Raw genomic sequence first — 16362 nt, 5'->3', positions numbered from 1 at the left:
AGATGTTCAGCAGCTCTGTTAGCTTCTACAAGATTGATTCACCAGTAAAACCCATGGAGTTTGATAAATGACAGTGGATGGAGACATTTGTTTTATGTTCAGTTGATGATAGATTTTACTGAAAAAGTCACTTTTCTTCAGTTTTCTCTGTTTTTGATATAATAACCCTCAACTTTACTCTGAGCTTTAATGAACATCTACATGATTAGTGAATTAAATAGAGGAAAAAGTGATTTTCACTGAACAAATACAAAATACAGTAGATAATATTATAAGATGGTGTTCAATCACTTTAGACAGTGATAATCAAAGTGTGTGGTCCGTGAGAGAATGTCGTAAAAAGTCTAATCTATATCAGTGTTTCTGAAATCGCCCTCATCTGACTTCCAGTGCAAAGTTACAAGAATAGATAATTGTTTTCTAAATTAAAAGTGAATCAAATGAGTCTAAATAAGCCTAAGAGTCGACTGTTATTGAATTTGTCTATGCCAACCAATGTTTTGAGTCACCGTCTCTATACAGTTACATTACCCAGGTTGCCTATTGTCATATCAAAGACCTCTCATGACTTGTGAATTGTGGTGGAAATGAAGTAGAATAACTAACTAATCAGAAATGAAGCGTGAAACAAAATGAAACAAAATAAAGAGCGACTTGAACATTTATAAAATACAACAATGGCTCGGTGACAGAAGAGAAAAGCTGGAGAAACAACGACCAGTGTTAGCAACAAGGTGCAAAGACATTCTGTTAGCATCGAGCTGTTAGCACCATTTGTAATATACTGCAGACTTAATTTGTAATATACAAAATATAATAATATTGTAATATAGGCTGTTTAAAAAGTTTTTTTGTTTGTTTGTTTTTTGTTTTTTTTTTGGGGGGGGTGGCTGGCCGGCTGGTTAGGTGGTCCGTGATTTTTTTTTTTTTTTAAATGATAAAGTCAGAACCCCTGACTTAATAAAAGTCAAATATTGGAGAAAAACATATTTTGGAACTTTATGGGTTAATAAGTCACTAATATTCTCCCTGAGGGCAGAGCTTTAAAGTTAGGACTTGTGGAAGCGTTAGATTGAACTATGATGTGATGAAACTGAATACCAATACAGCAACAACAGAAAGTGAATTATGCTGCAGAGGAGTAGTTTATATGGACGTCTGGATTCATGGCCGCACTGTGGGTTGTCTGTGGTATTCTATATTAAAACAGGGTACAGTTTACTGCTCTACAATATACTGTTTCCTCTGGAGGTTGAACATTACTATGATGTTAAAGGCTGATATAAGAATCATCCAACCACTGTCCATGTGTTTAATTTTGTGTGAGCATCAAAGTCAAAGTAATAAATATCGACATAAATACATCCGAATCACTGATCAATCTGTCAGAAATTTGTTTAATATTATTTACTCTTGTGTTGGACTTTTGAATAGAACTTTTAAGGTTTTTTGTTAGTGAGTGACGTAGAGGCTTTTTTAGCTCACCAGATGATAGGCCATGAGCAATTGTGAAAGCTCTGCTTCCACCGTCATCTTCAAATTATTATCTTTGTCATTATCATCTTTGTCATTATGATCTTTGTCATTATCATATTTGTCATTATCATCTTTGTCATTATGATCTTCCTCATTATCCTTTTTGTCATTATCATCTTCATCATTATCATCTTTGTCATTATCATCTTCGTCATTGTGATCTTGTCATTATGATCTTTGTCATTATCCTTTTCGTCATAATCATCTTTGTCATAATCATCTTTGTCATAATCATCTTTGTCATTATCCTTTTCGTCATTATCATCTTCGTCATTATCGTCTTCGTCAGTATCATCTTCGTCAGTATCATCTTCGTCATTATCATCTTTGTCATTATCATCTTCGTCATTATCATCTGTCGTCATTATGATCTTGTCATTATGATCTTCGTCATTATCATCTTTGTCATTATCATCTTTGTCATTATCATCTTCGGCATTATGATCTTTGTCATTTCATCTTCATCATTATCCTTTTCGTCATTATCTTCGTCATTATCCTTTTCGTCATTATCATCTTCGTCTTATCATTTTCGTCGTCATCATCTTCATCATCATCTCTTTGTCATTATCATCTTTGTCATTATCATCTATGTCATCATCATCATCATCATCTCTCGTCATCATCACCTTTGTCATTATCTATGTCATCATCATCATCATCATCTTCGTCATCATCACCTTTGTCATTATCATCTATGTCATTATCATCTTCGTCGTCTTCATTAGCAATTTCTTCAAACATCGTCTCCATGGAAACTACTGATCAGATTCATTTAAAACTTCATATGTAGCCTCCTTGGGCCAATGTCTACAAAGTTTGGTCACAGTTTTGATGGCTCATAACATGTAAATGGTTACAGACATCAATATATTTACTATTGGTCACTGATGGAAGTCATATATGGACTTTCATTTAATTAGTTGAGTTCTCCTCCAGTGAAAGTACCGCCCACTTCTGTTGGGAGATTGATCTCCTGCACCACAGGACTAGTGCCAGAACTGGACAACCTCACAAATTCTACTTGTTATTGATTTATTGATAGAACATGCCAGTGAGATACAGGGCTATTGGTCCTATTTTTATTCATGGTAAGTATTTTTATTGATCAAACAAAGCAGGCCCAGCTATATTTTCTCATATAAGTTCCAGGGGAAAGTACAATAAGATGTAAGTCTGTCTTAGTGTTTTTCTAATATTGTGCAGCCCTATTAGATTTTATGTGTGTGTGGTCTATGTGTTTACCCTCTAGTGATGTTCTGGTGTCCGTTGTCATCTCTTAAACCTTACAATACTACATGTGTTTGCTTTATTGTCCCTCTGTGGGCGTGTATCGCATGAATAAATGTGTGTGTCTCTGTAGCTGCACTTCCAGCGGGGGAGGTTCCCCACTTAAAAGCTTGGAGAAATCGCAGACCCTGGACTCTTGTTGTGTTTGTGTAGTTATGTGTGTGTGTTTGTGAGGAGTGATGAGTGTGAACTGCCCAGGGCACTTCAGGAAAAGGCGTGCTCCACTGCTGATAAAAGTCCTGTGCGGATGCCACGCGGCCGTCCCCGGTTCTCGTAACACACTAGTTTAACAGACGGAAAGCCTGAGGGCATTAAACAAAACACACAGCGTTTCAATCTAATAACAAGAGAAAACTGTTGTCATTGTGGCTTTATTTGTCTTAGCTTGCTATTCTTTCCATCTCATTGCTTCTTGCCTTTTTTCACAAGCACTGTACTTTACTGAAGTGTACTGATTACTACAAGTTGTAAATTTGTCTATTGTTCTTTTCACTGTATACTGTATATATGATGTTACTGTATATATATGTTTTTATATTTAGAGCTTTATATATGTATTTTTTTAAATCTTTTTCTGTTGTATTGATAGTTTTTTTCTCCTACTTCTTTTTATTATATTTAAATGGCACAATGTAGCACCCAATAATTTTCCCCTTGGATTAACCCATAAAGACCCAGTGCTACTTCTGTGTTTGTTCTCAAATGAATTTTTCTCTATATTTAATATTTCTTAAGTAACTTATTACCATTTATTCTAAAATTATCCTCTGGATTTTGTGTTTTTTAAGAGATAATCCGGATTTTCCTATATTTAATTCACTGATCATGCAGATGGTCGTAAAAGCAGTAAATTCAAAGGTTATTATATCAAAACAAACAAAACAAAAAAAAAAACTGAAGGAAAAACGGTATTTTTCTTTAAAATCTGTCATTAATTGAACACCAACCCAGTGTCTCCATCCACTGTCATTCATCCGACTCTATTGATTTTACTGTTGAATCAATGTTGTAGAAGATGACGGTGTTTCCATGTTCATCACGGACCTCTGAACATCCAAATGGGTCATATCTAATGACCATAAAAATATGACAAACTATATTTTACTCCAATTTTTACCTCCGCCAAGGAGGTTATGTTTTTGCCAGGGTTTGTTTGTCTGTCTGTCTGTTTGTTTGTCTGTCCGTTGTGCAACATAACTCAAAAAGTTATGGACAGATTTTGATGAAATTTTCAGGGTTTGTTTGAAATGGGATAAGGAAGAAATGATTAATTTTGGTGGTGATCGGGGATGGGGGGGCCCACGGGGGGGCACTGATCAGCCTTGGCGGAGGTCTGCGCTCTCCGAGTGCTTCTAGTTTTACATGTATTGATATGATTAGTGGATCAACAGGTATGAAACATTTTACATCAGTAGATAGTTTTGGTCACCAGTGGCTGTTTGGGTCTTTATGGGTTAATAAAGTATTCTGATTCTTATACTGAAGTGAGTAAATTTCTGTTTCTGTTTATTTTTTCCTGCCATGACAGCATCCATTTTAACATTCATCCATTAAAAACACCAATTCTCTCGAGTTCTATGTACTTTTGACTGACGATCATGTTGGTATTGGCTGCTTTTACGTTCAGAGAAGAGTTTTTATAAATCATTTTACATCATTCACACATAGATGTTCCTTCAAGCCTTTTTTGACATTCTTATTTCATTCTCTGTTTACAGTTTGCAACGGGACTGTGACTGTGAAAGTGACTCCCGTTGTGGAAGTGGAAAAAGGTGAAGCCATCAGTCTACCCTGCACATACACCGTCTCGTCATCATCAAGCAAAGCTGTCATTGAATGGTACATTGTAAGTAGTTTCTTGACATATTTTTTCTATATCTATATTTATCCTCTATAATAACAGTTTACTTAACTAGTCTGACTTTATGTTACCTTGAACCCCTGTGCTACGGTTCTCTTTCCAGTTTGTAATGGTTTTTTATTTCTCTGCAGTAAGTTGCTCTTCTCACTACAAAAATCAAAATCTTACCAAGTGTATTTTTCTCATTTCTAGTCCAAATATCTCATCATACTTGAAATAAGACATAATCACCTAAAGACTAACTTGTAAGTCAGATAGAAGAACTTATTTTTAGACAATAGATCTAGAAAATCTTATTTCAAGAAACCTTAGATACGATAATTTTCACTTGTTCCATTGGCAGATTTTTTTGCTTGAATTAGGCAAAAAAAAAAAAAGAGATTTTGACTAGAAATTAGAAAAATACACTTGGTAAGATTTTGATTTTTGCAGTGCTTAAGAGTTTAATCTCAAATGTTTTTTCAGCATAAGTTGTAACACCTGTCTGATCTCTGACCAACTTTTAAAATGTGTATGTAGGGGTAAAATGGTGCAGGAGCTAATATGTACCGGCCTCACACTTAGTAACTGCAGTTTGGAATGTATAAACATGCTGACACTTGCTATGTTAGTGATTATATTCCTGCTTGCAAGTAGTTGAATAAAACTCCACAAAGGCACCATTATTCCTGAAATTTACACTATTCACTCATTTAACCCATAAAGACCCAGTGCTATTTTCGTGGCAACTACCAAATGAATTTTTCTCCATGTTTAACATTATTTTTTTAAGTGAATTAAAAGAATTTATTATAATATTATCCTCCGTATTTTGCATTTTCAGTGTAAATCATGCACTTTCCTATATTTAATTTGCTGATCGTGTAGATGTTGATGAAAACTCATAGTAAATTCATAGGTTATTATATCAGAAAAAGAAAAAAAATGAAGAAAAAGTGTTGTTTTTTAGCAAAGATATCAATAATTGAATGTAAAAACAAGTCACTGTCATTTATCAAACTCCATGGGTTTTACTGATGAATCATTGTTGTTGAAGAGGATGGTGTTTCCACGGTAACTACGGAGCTTCTGAACGTCCAAATGGGTCATATCTGATGACCATGAAAAGATGACAAACTGCATTTTACACCAATTATTTAAATGTATTGATAGTATTAGTGGATCAACAGGTATTAAACATTTTATATCAGTGGATGCGTATGGTCACTAGTGGTTGTTTGGATTTTTATGGGTTAAGGCTATTAAATGTTGGGTGATTGGGTTATGATAATATATATATATTTTTTTTTTTTTCAGACAGTTTTATTTAAACTTTTTTCAATACACATAACCAAAGCAAATACTCTTAATGAGTATAAACAAACCAAAACAACAATCACAAATTAACTTTAGACAGGCAAAAAAGTAGGCTATTAAATGTTGTGTGATTGGGTTATGATAATACATTTTTCTGTAATTTTTTTTCCTTCTTCTTACACATTCACCCATTTTATCAGGAGGAACAAGGAACCAGGAAACGTGTGGCTTTCCGTTCTGAGGGTGGTGAGGGCAAAAGTGATGAGGGTACCCCTTTGTCCAGTCGGGTCACCATCGGTGACGACTCCAGCTTGACCATTAAGGTCGTTCAACCCTCCGATGAGCTGACCTACATCTGCCAGGTCACCGCAGGCCCTGCTGGGGTTGGAGATGGTGCCACTCAGCTCAAAGTCTTCTGTGAGTCAACCAGTGCCCTTTGACCTTAGCGTGACCTTTTTCTGGCCTCCCCCGTCACTTCCCACCAGTTGTTGACTTATGGAATTTATGACTTGTTTGTTAGTGTCACTTCTACTAAATGTTTTTATGGCTTTGCTTGTTTGTTCATGCATACCTTAATTAACTGTGCCTAATTCCTATAATACACTTTGATGATTGCATTTCACATATTCATCTTAACACCGTGCAAAACCACTTAACAGAAATATAGCATCATAAGCCATCACTTGTCATGACTTTTATACAACATTGGTCTAATAGTTTTGTTTTTTAGCATGTTTAAGACTTCAGACACTTTACAGACTTTTTTGGTATCCAGGGTTGAAGAATCCCTTTGATAAATTCCCTGGAGGTCAATTAACCACAATCTAATCACTCTTGACACAATTGATGATATTCAATCACATCTGTCATGTCTCATACATATCACCTTAATAACAGTCCAGATTTATCACCACGGTGCCCAGGCTGACCCTGACGCAGGCTGCCTTGTCCTTGCCCCTCCCACAGCGAACCCTAACAGACATCAATCACAGTTTTAGCATTTAGTTGCCTCAATAAAACGAAAAGGATGTATTTGCATTTTGGATTGCACTGATCAATCATTCTAAAGATAACTGTTTTCTTTTAGAGAATAGCGAAACAACCTCTTCTTCTTCTTTAAGAAAAGGAACTTACAAGTTACTCATCAACATTTATGCACCCAAAAGTACTGCATTTTAAAATCCCAAACCCATAAAATTTAATTGTGAATGAGTCAGCCCTGTGTAGAGTGCATCATTCACATACCACTTCAATGAAGTGATGTTTGACAAAGGTTTTGTTAAATGCACTTAATGCACACAGTCTCAAAACATAGCCTGTGTTGCGAACCAGCTATTTCTCTTAGTCCACATTTGGCTACTTGAGTCATTTTGGGTGAGTTATAGTGTGTGCATCCTGCTTTAACTTAATAAATGTGAGTTATAAGGTCTCCAGAGGGCTGAGCATGTCAGTGATAGCCTGGTTTCAGTCTGCAGACGAACATAAGCAGTACAAAGTATATTAAAGCAAAAAAAAAGAACATCCTGCCTGTACTTTCATGTTAACTCTCTTAATATTTAAAATTCTTCAAACCTTTAAGGGGCTTAATGTGTAAGAGGAAGAGAAAGAGAGCATTTGTGGTGTTCAGTGTGTTTTGGGTGACCTACTTCTGTATCAAGTCCTCATTTTGCATCTAAATTTCTGTTCTTACATTCACAGCCTGCATTAATACATGTGAGGACAGACGTTAAAGCAGTTTGTGGTGCATTTTAGGACAAAAAAGACAAAAAAAAAAAAAAAACTAAAGTGAAAGGAGTGAGTGAAGAGGCATGAATATCCTCAAATATCTACTGTTTTATTATATCTGGCCACAGCTGCAGGTAGTGATAACTTGACCTTGCATGTGAACAACTGAGCTCGAGAGCTGAGGAGAGAAATGACGCTCACACCTCTAGTTGTGTGTGTGAGTCATAGAACTGGGGAGTTTTGTTTTTGTGATTTGACCCTTATCAGCTCATGTGAAAGAGGTCACGGTGGAATTATGTGAAGCAGGATATTTACCGACCAACTTAATTAACAAGGTCATCGGGTTTGAAGATTGGCCTGCATAAGTAGTACTAGAGTATGTGTTTGTGTGTGTTTTTTGTTTTTTGTAAGGTTAAAGGTACAGGCCTTTCTTCCTGTGAATCATAATGATGTAATAATATTATCTGCTTTCACTTTTCTCCCTTTTCCTCAGTTGCTCCAGAGAAGCCGGAACTTACAAAGCCATCAAGTCAGGCCATTTATATCGGAGGGTCTGAAAGCTCCGAGGTATGTAAGCAGCTGCGTTTAATCGCAGTATAAGCGCAAATATCGTAATTAACTAAATACCAAAAGCTGCACATTATCTGTTTATTATTTCTTCTTTCTTCATGTGTGACAGATCAGCAAATGTGTGTCTATGAATGGACACCCTCAACCAAGAATCATCTGGTTTAAAGATAACAACCCTCTAGCTGAGGTCAAGGACAAGACACAGGGTATGTGTTGTCATTAAAAAGATGATAGTAGGAGGAAGCATAAACCATTTTACGTCCTGAAAATGGCCCATAAAGACCCAGTGCTATTTTTGTGTCAGTTCCCAAATAATTTTTTTCTCTCTAACTGTTTTTAAGTGATTTATCACCATTTATCATAATTATACTCTGTATTTTGCATTTTTTCAGTGAAAATCAGGTATTTTCTCATGTTTAATTTACTGATTATGTGCTTTAATCATCAGAGTTAGATTATATTTGAGGGTTTTTCTATCAAAAAACAGAGAAAACTTAAGAAAAAGTAACTTTTTCAGTAAAATATATCATTAACTGAATGTAAAATCAAGTGTCTCCATCCACTGTCATTGATCCAACTACATGAGTTTTACTGGTGGATCAATGTTGCAGAAGATGACAGTGTTTCCACGGTAACTCTGGGCTCTGAGCGTCCAAGTGGGTCATGTCTGATGACCGTGAAAATGATAAACTGTGTTTTACCAATTATTTGCATGGATTAATAGGATTAGTGGATCAGAAGTTATTAAACGTTTTAGAGTAGATGGTTTTGGTTGCTGGTGGATGTTTGGGTCTTCATGGGTTAAGTGTAAAGTCTGTTCTGTTTTCTCTGTCAGAGACCTACATGGTTCCCTCTGTGGTGAAGGAGGCCTCAGGGCTCTTCACCATCCAGAGCACCTTGTATATGCGACCCACGAAGGCAGACAAGGACTCTGTGTTCTACTGTGTGGTGGAGTACCTAATGCCACAAAACCAGATCAGAAAAAAGATGTCAGACAAAATCTCCATCAACCTTAACTGTAAGTATTGGGGCTGTAAACTCTAATTTTTATTTATTTTTTTTTATTTTAGAGTGTTATTTCTGAGATGTACTAGGTTACAGATTATTAGTTACCCTAGAAATCTGATAAGAAATGGAATTGTACCTATTGCGGTGTTACCTATTGGCTGAGTTCACACATCACATGTGCACAAATACCCTGAGCAGTGTCTCAGGTCAGTTCCCTCCTCTTCCTCCTCTCATTTCCTGCTTTTGGATAGTATTCTCTAGAGCTGAAATGATTAATTGATTCATCAACTCAGTTGATTAAAAAAAAAAAAGATTACGATTTTCCTTAATTAAACTTTTGCTTCCTTAATTTTGAAGCCATTAAAAACTGGTTCCACTGTTGTGTTTCACATGGACACTTATTGTGACACACATGACGTCAGGATCAACACAGAGTGGTTTGTTTGTGTCATCTTAAGTTTTTGGTCAGTAAGTTGGATACAAATGTGTTGAAGACTGCAGTGCACATATTGTTTGTTGATTTCATTTGACTTTGTTGTTGTTTATCTGTAGTTATTTTTATATATTTTTATGCTGCTGTTATTGTTGTATAGATATTTTTTTCTATATGCTTTTACTATTATACTTTTTGTGGTTGTTGTTTCAGCCGGTTCTAGAGTAAATGACAAGTTGTTTGTCATTGTCAGATAAGTCTTTTCACATTCTTACTATGTTTTCACCCATTCAAATAATCATTTAATTGAATCAATTGAAAGAAAATAATCGACTGATTAATTGATTACAAAACAATCGGATCTCTGTAGCTCTACTGTCTTCATCCAGTAAAGCCTGAAACATCCTCTAAAAAGTAGTAACCACTAGAATTACTTTATTATACTCCTTTACTTTTTGATATGTTTTCAACAATTTACACAGGCATGACAGACTCGTTTAGAGCAAAGGGCACTGATATATTTGGCCCAACTTTGCAATTCATGTAAGAGACCCAGTCAAAAATGATGCAAACTTTTAGTTCATACAGTCAAAAGAATGCTAGAGCTGTAGCTCCTTAAGTCATTCTACCATGTGTTATCCAGAAATGTGACAAATGAATGCAAACATTTTAAGCAAATGACTGTTATGTTCTATAGATAAGACTTTTTTTAATGGATAATTTGTGTGTGTGTGTGTATATATATATATGTATATATATATATATTATTATTTTTTTTTTTGCACCTTTGTTTGCAGGAAGAACTTAAATTTCAATATCTGGTCAATAATTATCATTATTATAAATAATAAATGCTTGAAACAGTCTGTTTTAGTAAAAAAGAAAAAAAAACAGACTTGAAGTTGTTAGCATATTTATTATCAGAAACAACTGTAAATGTCCATAATGCAACTTTTTGAGATTGCTGAAATAAACTTTCATTTATTTTACATCTGCTCAAACATTCAAACATGCTTTTTGGTCTAGAACATTTAATATCAATTATATGGCTTCATATTTTTGTTCACAGGCGTTTTTTAGCCTGTGTGGAAGTCTCTGAAACAGTGCCTTTCCACTTGTAATAGAGTCCAACATTGCTGCTGTAAAGTCCGAAAGCTCAGGATCTCATTTTTCCGATTCCATTTGAATTTTGTGGATAGCACAAACGGGTCAGGAGTTACAGTAATTGAAATACTGTGAAGTACAGAATGTAGCACTGGAGAGACTGCCATTGTTAAAGTTTTAAAATTATATCCAGATTCTTCATCTTCAGTATGAAGCATGATATTTTTTTAGGAAATGAAGTGTAATTAGGAAGCTCTGGAAAAAACATTGTGATTACTGATAAACAGGTGTTGTTTGTTGTTTGTTCTTGTCCAATTAGATCCATCAGAGACTGCAACCTTTGTATTACTCAACACCACTCCCGTCAAAGAGGGCGATACTGTCACCATGAAGTGTGAAACTGATGGGAACCCTCAGCCTGAGTTTGACTTCACTAAAGATGTATGTGTGTCTTTGATGCAGATCTGCAGAGAAAGAAATATTTTTAGTTGATTTCTGCTTTTGCACTCATTATTAAGTCTTGACACACTTCCTCTCCCTCTACCTCCACCTCTACCTCCAGGGAAATAACATTAAAGGTGAAGGGGGTCTCCTGACGCTGAAATCCGTCAAGCGCACAGATGCTGGTGAATACATGTGCCAGGCCACAGATTTCGATAACTTGGATGCTGACCTGAGTGGGAAGATTGAACTCACTGTCCAATGTGAGTAAACCAAACACACACATGAAAAAAAAAACATGAGATTTAAGTAAACAGACACGTACACAGGCACAATTTACCTCCTGTTTGTGCAATTGAAACCCTTTTTGGAGACTTTTCTTTTCATCAGTAAATCATAGAATTGAAAGGGTTAGGGCTTTAATGGAATGCTTTCAGCTGGGAGATATCCAACTCAATTTTTCACAGTTCATCAGTTACTTTAATGTTATCCCAACCACACTCCCTAATTTGATCCTATCGCACGCATTAAGTGGAGAAAGAAATTGCATTGAATAGGTTTAACAGTCTCCAAAATGGGCTTAACTTAAGAATAAGTGTATTAGCTTTGTACTCACCGAAAAGCTGAAACATGCTGGTTAGTACAGCTCCTTAAATGGGGTTTAAAGGTGGATGTGAGGTTTCATGCCTGTTCGTCGGCTCTTTATTGTCTTTTCGCTTTGATTTTCTTTCTGTCAGACATCGACCCAGTGAGTGTGACCCCGGTCGAACCTCAAGTTGTCATGCTTGGAGACAAGGTGGAGTGGCAGTGTAAGACCAAGGCCTCTGCTGCACATACAGTTCACTGGAAGAAGGTGAGCTCCATCACTGTCAACCCCTGTAACCCTCATCCTTTTACTGGCAAAGATTGTATTACTCAGAATACAGAAATGCCCTGTTTTATCTGTCCACAGAATACTTTTTTTTAAAGGATTCCTAGATAACAGTTTAACACCAAGAATCTATCACCCCTAAATATTAACACCACCGGCTGGTGTTAAACTATGCTTCAAAAGTTCAGTCCTCCCTGACGCTCCATATTTGGACATTTTGGGATTGTACCACAGCTTTGGGTTGGCCTTTTCCATTGTGTTGTGCTATGTTTTATGATATGACACAGACTTAGTGCTTTGGATCTGAAGGTCTGAGGCTCTTTTCTCTTTACAGAGTCCCTGGTTTATTATGTACTAGCATTTTGTTCCATGGTTTAGTCTCAAAATAAAACTACACCAATGAAGGAGATGTTCAGGTCCAATATTTTCAGTACTAATTTTAACTTTAAGTAAACTTTAACTAAAATAAGTGGTGCCAGGCACAACAAACCTCGCCCTTGCACGTATTGTAGTTCATTTTGGCATCAATCCAGCTGATGTCATCATGTCTCTGCATGTGCTGATGTCAGCATATCAGTGGCCTCTATATATGTGCCAAGTTTGAAGTAAATGGATGTTTTTATAGATATTTGAAATTTCGCCCATTATAGGTCAATGGGAGAAGAAAAAAGATTTTAAAAATTCATAAAAAATTTTAACTTTGACTACTTTTGCCAAAATGTAACCACATCTATTTTGGGTCACTGGCAAACCATAAAGCCAATTTGGTATGAATTCAAAAAAGAGTTTTGCTGCTACAGACATTTGAAATTTCACCCATTGTAAGTAAATGGGAAAAAAAAAAAAAGATTTTAAAAATTCATAAAAATTTTTAACTTTGACTTACTTTTCCCAAAATGTAACCACATCTATTCTGGGTCACTGGTTACCTATAAACCAAATGTGGTATGAATTCAACTGATAGCTTTGCTGCTACAGACATTTGAATTTCTGCCCATTATAAGTAAATGTGGAAAAATAAATAAATAAATAAATAAATAAAAATTAATTAAAATTGAAAGTTGGACATTTCCCAAAATGTAACCACATCTGTTCTAGGTCACTGGCAATCTATAATCCCAGTTGGTATGAATTCAACTCAGAGTTTGCTGCTACAGACATTTGAAATTTCACCCATTACAAGTAAATGGGGGGGGGGGGGGGGATTTTAAAATTCTTAAAAATTTTTAACTCTGAGTTACTTTTCCCAAAATGTAATCACATCTATTCTGTGCCACTGGCAATATATAAACCCAGTTTGGTATGAATTCAACCAATAGTTTCGCTGCTACAGACTTTTGAAATTCTGCCCATTAAAGTAAATGGGGAAAAAATATTTTTAAAAAATTCCTTAAAAATTGAAAATTGGACCTACTTTTCCCAAAACCTAATCACATCTATTCTGGGTCATTGGCAATCTATAGACCCAATTTGGTATGAATTCAACTAAGACTTTTGCTGATATAGACATTTGAAATTTCACCCATTATAAGTAAATGGGAAAACAAAGAGATTTTTAAAATTCATAAAAATTTTACTTTGACTTCCTGTTCCCAAAATGTAACCACATCTGTCTTGGTCACTGGCAATCTATAAACCCAGTTTGGCTGGAATTTAACCAATAGTTTTTGCTAGAGTGTTAACAAAGAAACAAACAAAGAAACAAACAAACCAAACCAAAAACAATACCCCTTAACTTTACGTCACGCGACTGATGTCAACAGAAAATGCAATAGTATATGCAACATTTGGGAAGTTGCATACTCGTTTACCAGAATAGGCAGAATTTAAAACCCTGTTCAGACCGAAAGACTCCACGCAGACACACTGAAACATGCACCTTCTTGCACTGCACTGGTCTGGTCTATAACTTCCTGAAAACCTGGCAGTTTATAGCAAAGCAAGAGGAGATCATGTACGTTCTGTAGCGATGACTCTTTGTACTTCTGTCATCTTTACAAGCTTTATTTGTAGCCGGATAGAATCTGTAGTGTGTTAAAATATGAATGAGGATAGTGATAGTAGGGTTCTTTCTGCAGCTGCAATTCTATAATTGAAAACAGTAAATAAATAATAGTAAGTAAGTATGAGGAATTTGTCCCATTTTTTCCACTATTAGGGAGTCGGTTTCACCTCTCATTGGCAGAGAAAATATTAATTATCCCCAAAACAACATTTCACCAGACAGTAGGAAATACCTGTAAATTTTATAGGTGAGCTACAGAAAAACATACACTGTATCGCTCTGCAGGTGAGCTGCAGCTGACACCATTACCGATCAATTCACACCGCTGCAGTTTTTCCCTGCAATAAATCTTTGACCTGAACTGGGCTTTACAGCAACACAATACAATGATAAATACAACACATAAACTAACGAATAGTTCTTAAGTCTCAGAGTCGATTTGCACTGTAAGCCCAGGTAAGTTGAGTTTACTTAAAAAATTGAGGAAAGTGGTTGCCTTAAAAAAAAATTAAGTAATGATTAATGAACTTTTTAAGCACATTTCACTCACATTTAACTAAGATTCTTTAAATTAAATCTACTTAAAAAAAAAAAAAAAAGTTCATTAATCAATACTTAATTTTTTTTTTTAAGGCAACCACTTTTCAAATGTTTTTAAGTAAACTCAACTTATCTGGGCTTACAGTCAGTTACTAAGAAAAGTAGCAAGTCAGCTAGCGGACACAGAGCTAAGAGAAAATTTCCATGGAACTGGTGGACAATAAAACAAAACACTCTTCTCATGGTTAAAACAGACAATTGTTGATAGCCGACAGCCGCTTAGAACTTTTTGATTTGTATCTTGTATGATAAGCACCGAAACTCCCATCGCAGCTACTCTTTGTCCGAAAGCACTGAGACTGGCATGTCCAGACATGCATGGGCAGTTCCAATGTAATCCAACTTTACTTGTAAAGCACTTTAAAAACAACCACAGTGGACCAAAGTGCTGTACAGAAAAATAAATAAAAACCAAAATAACAGAGTAAAATGCAAGAATAGATTAGAAGACACAGAACAACAGTAAAAATAAAATAATGAATAAATAAATAAATAAAAATACAGAAGAATAGATAAAACCTAAATAAAAGAATAAAATACAAGAACAGATTAAAACATAAAAAGCTATACAATTAAAAAAAAACAAATAAGAGCAATAAACCAATACCAAATAAAACAACTGAATAAAAACAATACATTCAGACATCTCACGTGGTTTCAAAAGCCAAAGAGTTGTCAATTTCGTAGTCAAAAGAAAAAGTGGTGTGGTCATGACTAAAACTTATTAATTTAAACCCATTTAACTTAAATTTGTTCACACATTCGGCTATATCTACAAATGAGTTGACTATGCTTAATATTTTCTAGTAATGTCATCAAACTTAAATTTTTAAGTACATTCTAATTAATTTTTAAAGTATATTTGACATCTGGACTTACACTGTGGAACACCTCTATACTTATAAATCCTGTAAAAGTGTTGGTATTCAACCCTACTCCTCCTTGTTATGTGTTGCTCTATCATCGGGCTTGTTGCTGTTGTCTGTGTATCTACGGTGCTGTTGTGACCCCAGGGTGTGATAGGAGCTCACTGCCTTTCTGGCCAGACAGTTTGTTTGTTCTTAGAAAGAGTGATTCCTATGAGAAGTACAAAAAAAAAAAAAAATGCAAGAGACAGTTTCATCATGAAGGACTTACTGCTGTTATCAGGGCGGTTTGGAAAAATGTATGCGAAGGCTCATCTTTTACTTACCCAGCACCGTTGAATAGAATAATAATAATACAATACAATACAATACAATACAATACAATACAATACAATACAAAAACCTTTATTGTCATTACAAAATACCATTGTACAGTGCAATGAAAATGGAACCAGTGGTGATATGAATGTTTTTTTGATTGCATCTGTGTGCTTGTGTGTCTGTCCAGGGTTCGGAAGTGCTCTCTCAGGATGGTACTCTGTCAATCCAAGAGGTTTCCTATGATAAAGCAGGAGAGTATGTGTGTTGGAGCTGTGCCATCTGTGCCAGGACTGACAGCAGAAGCTAGTGTCAACCTCACTGTCAAAGGTAACACGATTAATCACACACACACACACACATGCAGAATACAATAACAACTATCAGGCAGGTTTTACTGGGTATTGTTTTCATCAGAGGAAGGATATGGTGTAGTGG

The 16362-nt window shown here is 35.5% G+C and overlaps 1 protein-coding gene across 1 annotated transcript in view; it reads left to right on the top strand.

Moving 5' to 3' along the window:
- LOC115436193 (basal cell adhesion molecule-like) overlaps positions 1-16362 on the top strand; it is a 77464-nt gene that overhangs the window by 42504 nt on the left and 18598 nt on the right. Inside the window, 10 exon segments of the mRNA XM_030158964.1 lie at positions 4545-4672; positions 6184-6400; positions 8202-8275; positions 8388-8484; positions 9114-9296; positions 11143-11264; positions 11386-11527; positions 12002-12117; positions 16115-16185; positions 16187-16254. Of these exon segments, the coding sequence (XP_030014824.1) occupies positions 4545-4672; positions 6184-6400; positions 8202-8275; positions 8388-8484; positions 9114-9296; positions 11143-11264; positions 11386-11527; positions 12002-12117; positions 16115-16185; positions 16187-16254 (1218 nt within the window).

Source organism: Sphaeramia orbicularis, chromosome 16 (genome assembly GCF_902148855.1).
Source record: "Sphaeramia orbicularis chromosome 16, fSphaOr1.1, whole genome shotgun sequence".
Lineage (NCBI taxonomy): Eukaryota > Metazoa > Chordata > Actinopteri > Kurtiformes > Apogonidae > Sphaeramia > Sphaeramia orbicularis.
The sequence above is the reverse complement of the archived record's forward strand: the minus strand, read 5'-3'. Positions and strand labels throughout refer to the sequence as shown.